General features: G+C 34.1%; 2 protein-coding genes across 2 annotated transcripts; one reads left to right on the top strand and one right to left on the bottom strand.

Annotated features, from left to right (window-relative positions):
• The first annotated feature begins 494 nt into the window (after positions 1 to 494).
• LOC106102243 (DNA polymerase epsilon subunit 4) lies at positions 495 to 1,203 on the top strand. Its single transcript, XM_013281669.1, has 2 exons — positions 495 to 887; positions 1,013 to 1,203. Exons 1-2 carry the CDS (start codon positions 585 to 587, stop codon positions 1,154 to 1,156), a joined length of 447 nt encoding a protein of 148 aa, XP_013137123.1. The 5' UTR covers positions 495 to 584; the 3' UTR covers positions 1,157 to 1,203.
• LOC106102233 (maltase 2-like) lies at positions 1,199 to 8,214 on the bottom strand. Its single transcript, XM_013281658.1, has 11 exons — positions 7,746 to 8,214; positions 6,555 to 6,734; positions 5,555 to 5,718; positions 5,028 to 5,153; positions 4,538 to 4,658; positions 4,026 to 4,357; positions 3,779 to 3,886; positions 3,219 to 3,464; positions 2,851 to 2,948; positions 2,274 to 2,414; positions 1,199 to 1,716 (listed from the first exon to the last, which is right to left on the bottom strand). The coding sequence occupies exons 1-11, from the start codon at positions 7,909 to 7,911 to the stop codon at positions 1,638 to 1,640; spliced, it is 1,761 nt and encodes a 586-aa protein (XP_013137112.1). The 5' UTR covers positions 7,912 to 8,214; the 3' UTR covers positions 1,199 to 1,637.
• Positions 8,215 to 10,059: the final 1,845 nt, after the last annotated feature.

Raw genomic sequence — 10,059 nt, 5'->3', positions numbered from 1 at the left:
AATAAGACCTAAGAGTACAAAACATTTTCGGAACACCCCTAATAAATTAATATTTTGTAATATCTTAATTTTGTGATATTAAAAAACACTTAAAGCATTATTTTATAGTGAAACTTCCTACTTTATGTTCACAATAAACTATTTTTTTATTATTTAATAAACGATATTTTAAATGAAAAATTGTTTTAATTTGACATTAAAAAGAATTTGCTCACGGGTATAAGCAGATGATGTTTAAGGATGTCATAAACCCACTAGATAATTAATTAAACAGATCATTAAAAGCAAACCACATAAAAATAAGAATAACCTACACATAAAAAGTAATGATGGATGTTAAAATATATTAAAAACGTTAAAAGCAGCAAAACTGTGCGATTTATAAAACAGGTAACGAACGAGTCATACCCGTGACACTTAAGTTGACGTTTTGTTTTGATTTTCACTTTTGACAGCTAAACAATGGTTTATTTTCGCGCTTTTAACTTTTAAGGGGTGTTTTTAAGTTTTTTTGGTATTATCTTACGATTTAAACAACATTTTCATTAGTATGTTATAATTGTTCTATAGTTACAATAACAATTATGGACGAAAGCCATTTAACCGAGTTAGATATGTCCGAAGAAATTTACGATACGGATCAATTTTTTAATAACGAAAACCAAAATACAGAAAACCTCGAAAGCAATTTAGAAGAATTGAATTCAGAACAGTTAGAGTACGTTGCCGAAAAACAAACCGATATAGTCATAGAAAAGAAAACTCCACAAAGGAATGAAATAACACGTACAAAGTTACCGATTGCGAGGATAAGAAACATAATGAGAATGGATCCAGATGTGAGCATGGTACAAAGTGATGCTGTATTTTTAGTAACGAAGGCAACCGTAAGTATTTAACAAGTAGAATCTTTAGACTTTAACTTCTTTTAAACAGAAGAAAAGATTTTTCTTGTTTTGTTTGTATGGCATATAATAATGTTAGTGTTTATTGGCATATTTATTTCCTTCAGGAACTATTTCTGGAAACAATGGCTAAAGAAGCATACACATATACATCACAAAATAAAAGAAAAACAATTGCAAAGAAAGATTTAGACCATGTTATAAATAATGTGGATTGCTTATGCTTCCTTGAAGGTGCGATGGACTTCTAAAATGGATTAAAAAATAAGTGTTAAATAAAACTATATATGTTACTAAATTATTTGTTTATTTACAAATATAATAACTTATAATTCAATACTGATATATACTTACACTTATGTATATTCAGGTAATGAACTACAATGACAGTAACTTTTACACTGCTTAGTTTATGTTCATATAGATTGATTTTTTTTTCATAAAAAGTACTCTGTTATATGCCTTGTACATGGCATTTATTATTAACTAGTCTGTGATTCTGTTTGCATGGAATTTATGTAATAAAAGTAAATAGCGTATATATTCTTCTGCACTATCCTCTATGTCTGTAACAAACTTCATTGACTCCAGCAGTTTATGCTACAAACTCTAACATCTAAAATTTTCATTTCATAATATTAGTAAGATTATTGGGATAGAACTTTATTACAGTAATTAAATATTAAATTGTAAAACAATGTAATCAACTTAAATGTGTAAAAATGTACAATTTCAACAACAATTAGACAGGGTTTCAAACACAACAGCGCAATGTGCAGATACAGGTAAATTAGCCTTGCTTAGTGGCATTCTGAAAAAAAAAGAGTAAACTAATTAATAAATTCCTTATATATATTTAGTTTATTTAGTAGTAATAGGGACTACAGTTTCCGCAACTCCACGGTTAGCGCGTATTTTGCGTGAGGAACAGGACGAGGATTACTCCAGCCAACCTAGCTCTCCGAAGAACCCCAGCAAACCCCTTTATATTGCTGGTTATCTCTGGGAGTAATCTCAGTGAACCAAGATACCTAACCCTGTTTTCAGTTACTGCTGGGCAGTGTTGTATGATGTGTGATGCGGTTTCTTCCTCCACCATACATATATATAATTAAACCAATCTATATAAGAAACAAACATATATAATATAAAACAGCATCCATAGCTCATTGAGTATGGAATTGATTGTAGGGTCTAATCCCTCTTTTCAACTATTGCCATGAATCCTATACAAGTGTTAGATTAAAAAGAAACAAATGAAATGATGAACTCCTTTTGAGATCGGTCAAAAATGATTACAAGAAATATTAGAATATTTCATACTTATAATATTACAGAATGTTTATTATTTACAAAAAGCAATCTTACCCTTTATCAAGAGAACAGTCAACTCCAGTTGCGACTACCGCCATCTTATCTGGCAGCAGCCGGAGTGACGATAAATTAACAACCTCATCTTTGTCCAACAGATTGACAATGCCCACTATACCTGGTGAACCTGGTAATAATCTGTAGGGAAAATAAATCATATAGTATAAAAATAGAACTACCTACATATTTAAACTAAGTGACAGTTTTTTTTTAATCTATACTTATTAAAATAAAGCGTAAACACACACTTCTTTGTTGCCTAAAATGTCAGCAATTACAGCACATTCTTGAATAATTCTTTCTTTAATAAAAAGCCCTACACTTACGATACGCTTTAAGCCATATATTTTCACGCTATTAAACTTAAGGTGAAAATAAATTAGAAAAAGCTTTGTATGGGAAAGGGAACTACAAGCTGCCAACATTAAGGAAGCAAGATTTTTTTGACATTTGCAATTGAGAATTTGAGAAATGTGAACAGTAAAATAAAGTTTTTATAATGTCTTGCGGATGAAGCCGTAGGGAACAGCTAGTGATTGAATAAAATTATTTGAACATTTTGTCTTAATCTTACCTATTAACTACTAAAATAGATTCAGTTATAGCTTTAGTCTCCAGATCACCGTATTTAGTTGCCGGTTTCTTTCTGATACTCGCCAAATCTTTGTAGAACTGGAAGAAAAGTTACTGTTTTATTTTTTGTTGTCACATATGTAGACTTAACATCGACGTTTCGTCTTTGTAAAGTTAAAAAGTACTGCATCTACGGCGTTGCCAGCTGATAGCTTAGAGTGGCAAGCTAATAGTAAACATTTTTTTTATTCTAAAGAGAATTCCAAATTTTTATAGAACAACTTAACAATTTTTGAGTCTCTAGGCAGCTGTCCCTTACTAATGACTCCCATGAGTGTATCTAAAGTCGATGTAGTTTTGAACCAATACCGTATAGTGACTCTTGCCGGTCAGCTGGCTGGCGAGGTTCAAGGTAGCATAGTTGTCGGCGAGCGGCAGCCAGGTGCGGCCGGCGGCGGCGGAGAAGCCGGCGTGGCGGCTGGCGTCCCAGTGGTAGGGCGTGCGCTCCGGGTCGCGCGAGCTCAGCTCGTAGTGCTGGGGGTCGGTGTTGCAAGCCTGCGGGTCGAGCGTGTCCTGCCAGCTCACGTAGCCGTCCGTCATGCCCAGCTCCTCGCCCTGGAGGACATTGCCAGGCTGTGACATACTTGTGGGAGTACAGCATAAATTACCACAGTAAACTAAAGGATTTATTACCTCATTGTAAAACAGACTCTCTGCTCGTAGATTCCTTTGCAAAGTGTCATTGCATGCAATCTTATTCTCAGTTTTTCTTGTAAATTATCACCGACAAAATTAGGTACACGTGAAAACTTTCTGACTTTATTGATAGTTAAATAAACAACATTAAACTTCATACTGCCAGGCACCTCAAGAAGACAGTCTAGATTGCTTTGGCCTAAATCCTAGATTGCTTCGTTTAGTTAATTTACCTGATAGGTGATGGCGATGCCGGGCAACAGTAACGCCAGCATGTTCATGGCGTCCACGCGGTCGGAGCCGTGCCGCGACGCCAGCCGGCTCCGGTCGTGGTTGCCATTCTAAACATATACGATAATATCACACTAGATTACCCTTAAAAAATGTATCTTCACTTTTTAGCGCCCCTGTCTAACAGGTCATGCATCCTTTCTGTTTCAAATAACTCAATCATATCAATGTAAATAAAAATATACTCACCACCCAGTTAGCAGTCTTCCCACTAGGCATATAAGTCATCCACTTATCAATGACCAGCTTGATATCGTAAGCATTAGAGGTATTATGTATATCTCCGAGGAAGGCGAAATTAAAAGGTACACCGCCATCTCTGTTCCCGTTACCGTAGTACTTAATGAGGTCGCTAATATCTGCATAAGCCTCCGTCATCATAAGCTTGTGTTCTCCATGAGACTTCGTATACTCGTCTAAAAGTTCGCGCCAGGAGTATACAACGTCGTACGTCTCCTTTAGATTCCTTGTGTAAATGTGCTTCAAGTAAGTGTAGTCATCCGGAGTGGAGCCTGAGATACCTGGAGTGGAAAACCTTGATACACAATGTTTGCTTTATACTGCATTTTGTTGTTTCGAGTCGTTTAATAGTCAAGTAGTCCCTTAGCGTACATTTCTCTTACAAAATCTACACCATGGGTCTCACAACAATTCATCGATGGCTTTCGTAGCTTTTGTAATATTGTATAAGCGTAGTTTACCTGTGCGTGGTTCGTCTGGATATCTGTCGCCGAAGTCCTCGGGCCGCGCTTCATACAGCATGTTGATGGCGTCCACTCGGAATCCGGACACGCCCTGCTCCAGCCAGAACCGCAGCACTTGCTGAACAAATTATACATTATGTTATCTAGGCACTTTAGTTTTTCAACTCTTATGAAGGAAAGAAGAAACTGAATATCTTATTTTTATACTATACTACATTATTGTAAGTTGTACTGAACATTTTCTAAACTTTATTTTTATTGTATGTTCTTATTAAACAATACACCAAAGACTTTTTGGAAAGATGCAATATCAATAAATCTCAAATTCCACTATATTTTGGTCATCATTGTATAGTCCAAGTCGCGCCAGTGGAAGATGCGACGCGATTCTATACAAGAAAGGCATCGATGTTAACCGCTTATGGTTACTCGTTATACTTCCTGTTGTCGCATACGGATGATCACGTCATAAGGTTTGCACACGTACTTTGATTTCATCGTGGAGGCGCGGCTCGCGGTAGTTGAGGTCGGGCTGGCCGACGGCGAACTGGTGCAGGTAATACTGACCGCGTTCCTCTATGTACTGCCAAGCGCTGCCTCGGAAGTTGCTCACCTGCATATTAAGATCATAAAACATTCATCAGCCTTGGTCAATAAGAAATTACTTGAAATTCATTTGAGAACAATATCCAAAGCTTTTGTAATATGTTTGTGAAAATGAAAGCTAGGTAGATTTGTTTTGCGGTTAACGATGGTCTGATGTTCAGAATTATCATCAGGGATTGTTAACAAGACATAACGAAAGTGTAACTAATATTGAGATATGAGTAAATTTTTATCTCATAAAGTGTTTCCCATTTTAAACAATTACAAGTCTTTAAAACAAAGTATTCATCGTGTGTCTCTACAGACTAAATTACTGTAGAACACATTATTTTTAATTATATGAAAATGGAAAATTACACTGTAGTTTTGTAAAAAGCTATCGCTGCAAGGACCTTAGTTCACATTTACCCAATTGCTAGGAGGTTGCCAGACTCCCGGTGTGTGAGGGTCGGGGATGCCGTCAGCCCACACATAGTAGTTCTCGTACCCGGGCTCTCGTCGCACTGAGCGTAAGAACCAGTCGCTCTCGTTGCTAGTATGGTTCGGAACGAAGTCCAAGATTACTCGTATACCTGAATACCCACCAATATTGAATAGTAAAGTGTCATTTAATTTTTGCAGTGTTTTAGTAGTTTACCACCCTTTTCTTATAAGAGGATGGTGAGGGGAAGTGGATTTGACGGTGGAGGAGATGCACAGAAAGGGGAAATACCCTCTTTATGTGCGTCTCCTCCTCCGTCGTAGAAGGGTAGACGACGCATCTGCAATTGCGGTTGTCTATTGTCAGCGGTCGCTTCGCAATTTTAGCGGATCCGGGTGGCCGGTTGTTCGTTTGCCACCTTATGTTATAAAAAAAAAGTAAGCGGCACCTCTAAAGGAATGGTAAAAGGGTCGTAGAAATCAAGGCAAGTGGGGTTAAAACTGGCCAGTGTTATATAACCTAGCCAATTTATCTACTTTCTTTTCTTTAACTGTTTGTCGCTTATATCACATTTTCCTTATAATTTTAGAATTATGTTAAGAAGTAAAGATACCTATTTCTGTTACGCAAAAGGATCTATTTTCCTTGTGACTTTGTGTGCGGGAATGTCCCTATTTAAATTTTGTTTACCGACGTGTGTTCAGTTTTTTTAATGAATTTAACTAAGTAGAATTATATTTATCGCACTTGTATTTTTAAGTTTTTGTATTAAGTGATTGTAAGTAATTGTGCAATGTACACTATTAAAATTGCAATAGACAAAAAACTAGACAATGGACAAAAAAATATGTTCTTAGAATTTATTTTATTTATAATTGCATGTCAATCAAAATAACTGTTATAAAAAAGTTATTTATAAGTGTTTAAGAATAAATTATGCTATTTTTTGTATGTACAACAGACTTTTTTCAACATCTTTCTGCTTACCCAATTCCTTGGCCGTCTTCATGAGTAATTGAAAGTGTTCCATGTTGCCGTACTCCGGCGCTATCTCCCTGTAGTCGGTGATGTCATAGCCAAAGTCCCTCATAGGTGACAAGAAGATAGGTGACATCCAAATAGCGTCTACTCCTGTCTTCTTTAGATACGGTAGCTTCTCTGTTATTCCTAAGAAATAAATGCTAAATCAGAGATTCCCTTTAACTTCTTTTAGACTTCTTCCAAATGTATGTTTTATTGTTGTAAATTTCTCTCATTACATTTCCCATTAAAATGCATTTTTGTATGCGATATGTGTGTTTTAGTATGCTTGTAGTAGGTGACTTTAAAGTTCAACGTTACGTTTCTTGTAAGGTAAAATATTAATAATTTACGATCGATTATAATTGTCATAGTTCAACGAACATTTATACATAAACAAACATGTTATCTATATTACTTTTTTTCTATTATTAGCTTCTGAAGTTATTAAAAAATGTAACCGTGGGTTCACACCACCGATGCACATGGAGTACTAAATTTTTTTGTAACAGTGGTAATTAAAACTAAGATAAATGAATAACAGTAACGTATTATTTAAAACATGCGAGCAAAAACAAAATATATAGTTTTATGTACTGGATAATAAGGTTATTACGAATAAACTAAAAATTACATTTTTTGTTGTATCCTATATGGAGATTGAATTCCAAAAATTAAAGTAACTCTTTTTACACTACAAAACAAAATTAGGTATATTATTTTAAGGTTTTGAATACAAATCTATGTCTATATCTATACTCATATAATAAGGCGTAAACACATACTACTTCATCTCGTAAAATCTCAGCAATCACAGCATATTTTTGAATAATTATTTCTTTGACAAAAAGCCCTACACTTACGACACGCTTTAGGCTACATATTTTTACGCTATTAAACTTATGGGGTTAATTAAATTGGCAAAAAGTTTCATGTGTGAGGGACCATAAACTACAAGCTGCCAACATTAAGGAAGCAAGGTTATTATGGTTACGGTAATTTTGACATTTGCAATTGAGAATTTGACAAATGTAAACAATAAAATAGTGTTTTTATAATTACATGCGGATGAAGTAGCACGGGAGTTAGTAGTTAATAAATACTGAACAAAACATGCAGTTAACTTCTAAATAAAAGAAAAATTTGTCATAATGTTACCACTTAAGTCCCCGATCCCGTCAGCATTACTGTCTTTGAAGGACCTCGGATATATTTGATAGATGAGTGCTGTTTGCCACCAGTCGTTGTCTATGCTCTCAGCAGCAGTTAAATATAAAGAAAATAATAAAACAGATAGAAAATACACCACTAAAGACGAATACATCTTGATGTACTTCGTTATCACGTTACTATTTGAAATATTTAAAAAAAATTGTTTTCACGCCTTTTTTTTGTTGTTGTTTTAAAATTTTCAGCTAATCTAGATTTACATTATATATTCGGAACCAGATTTTACGGTTTTTGGATTTAATTAAATAGTTTATACAATTTTTTCCTCAATTAAATAAACAAACAAAACTTTTGGAGTTTAAATTTTATAAACAGTAACAAGAAAACAATAAAATTATCTTAGAGGATATTTTCTCAATCTGAAGAACGACGTAAATATTAAGCGTCCACTTTTCACGAAAGTTCAAATGGGACTGCGCGCTGCGAATTGCGAATGTTTTTGTTATGGCCTGAGCCTTGCAATGTTTATTGGCATTCATTAAGACCTCATTTTCACTAGCAACTCGACATGCGACTCTGGCTGTGCGCGACTGCAATTTTAGAAGAATGAAAATTACTCAACAGATTTCAATTTGCATACGTGACAGATTAGGCGTCTCCAACTGATGTTCTAGGATAGGTCAAGATGCAGTATGTAGGTATCCAGCTCCTCCTTCCCTTCCCTTGACAACACTTATTCGTGGCTGCCATTACTTGTTTCCCTTTATCTGATATTGTTAAATATGAACAACATGTAAACGTAGCTGACAGAAATAGTAATTATACAATTTGACGCGCTAGTGGAAGAGGAATTTAACGGTGAGCTACATGCATACACAATTACTCTGACCAAAATTATTTTATTCCAGTCATATACTTAAGTTTCAAACCAATCAGAAGTAATGATTTCAGGATATTTAATATAAAGTGTTTTTACGTATATATGTCTTAATTTAAGGTCACTTTATAAATCAAATTAGGTGACTTTAATTTATTTTTTTTATTGGCTCGTTTACCTTTCACTTAGTAAACCTATAAGTTCTTGCAAATTCGGATAATAGTAAAATAATACAAATCTCTTATTTATAACTTCTGTTATTTTCCTCACAACATTCATTTAATTCTGAAAATATCATATTTTTGGAAATTGAAGTGTAAAATCATTACATCGGAGCATTATTGTACGCACATTAACTTAAATAATGATGATGTTCAAGTAGTTTTTTTTGCACACCGTTGTAACTTAAATTGAAACATTACTGTTATGTTACATTAAAAAAAATATTGCATTTCCAAACTGTTATTCCTAATTAACCTTTTTTTAACTGACAGTTCAGAAATTTCACCAATCTTTCTCTATATTGAAAAATCGTTTATTGTTGCGTTTAAAATTGTTTATTACATCTTCAAGACAAAGACTTCTTTGTTACCAATGTTCATGGTTTATAGCATATTGTGTACTTAATTGACCCCGAGATAATAATAAAATCATTTAATACGTTCTGTAATTTACACACTGTAATTTAAAAACGATCGCAACACAAATTGTTTACATTTTAGTACAGCGATCCGATTTACGCAGATTCATTTCTCGTCATCTCCTTACTCTCATAGGGTTGACACAAGTTTTATACACCCAAAAACCTTCATTTTAACGCCTGCCTGTCGCCAACCCTACTTTAGTAATTATGAACATTAGTAAATAAATAAAATAGAAAAATCTTTAAACTCTTCGTGGTGGTCAAACGTAGTCAGGTTTTCGACTTAAAATAAAAGTTCATAATATATTGTATTTAATTTGAACGATACGTAAATTACTAATCAATGTTCTCTTAGCCTGATAACCTAAATTCCATTCCCATAAAGAGGAAATTCCTTAAACATCGAGTACTGTAAAACTTTAAGTACAAGGTAAAAGTCGACAATGAATAAATTTAGATAGCACTTGTGCATTCAATTAAGAGCTTTATATTGTTTCATTAACTTTATTGGGTCATTGTTAATTGCGATGTATTCGGAATAATGTAAGAGAATCAAAGACCCGTTATTTAGGATTCCGTAACGGTTTCCATTGTACCATACTCACCTTTCATTCTCTCTGTAAATATTGAGATGTTTATGTTTTGAATTTTATGACAATATGAATACTTTTACTACTAGTAATATTTATTTTGTATTTGTGTTAAAGAAACAGGACTTTAAAGTGAAAATTTTAATATAATTTTATTTAGACTCACGCCAAACTTTCAGGAATCTAGTGAGA

Source organism: Papilio polytes, unplaced genomic scaffold (genome assembly GCF_000836215.1).
Source record: "Papilio polytes unplaced genomic scaffold, Ppol_1.0 DF824303.1, whole genome shotgun sequence".
NCBI lineage: Eukaryota > Metazoa > Arthropoda > Insecta > Lepidoptera > Papilionidae > Papilio > Papilio polytes.
Note: the sequence above shows the minus strand (reverse complement) of the source record. Positions and strands in the feature narration are given on the sequence as shown.

Coding starts and splice junctions, on each gene's coding strand:
- LOC106102243 (XM_013281669.1), top strand. CDS start 585: ATGGACGAAAGCCATTTAACCGAGTTAGATATGTCCGAAGAAATTTAC. Junction 888..1,012: donor TTTTAGTAACGAAGGCAACC/GTAAGTATTTAA, acceptor TATTTCCTTCAG/GAACTATTTCTGGAAACAAT.
- LOC106102233 (XM_013281658.1), bottom strand. CDS start 7,911: ATGTATTCGTCTTTAGTGGTGTATTTTCTATCTGTTTTATTATTTTCT. Junction 6,735..7,745: donor CGGGATCGGGGACTTAAGTG/GTAACATTATGA, acceptor TTTATTTCTTAG/GAATAACAGAGAAGCTACCG. Junction 3,465..3,778: donor GCATCGCCATCACCTATCAG/GTAAATTAACTA, acceptor AATGTCCTCCAG/GGCGAGGAGCTGGGCATGAC.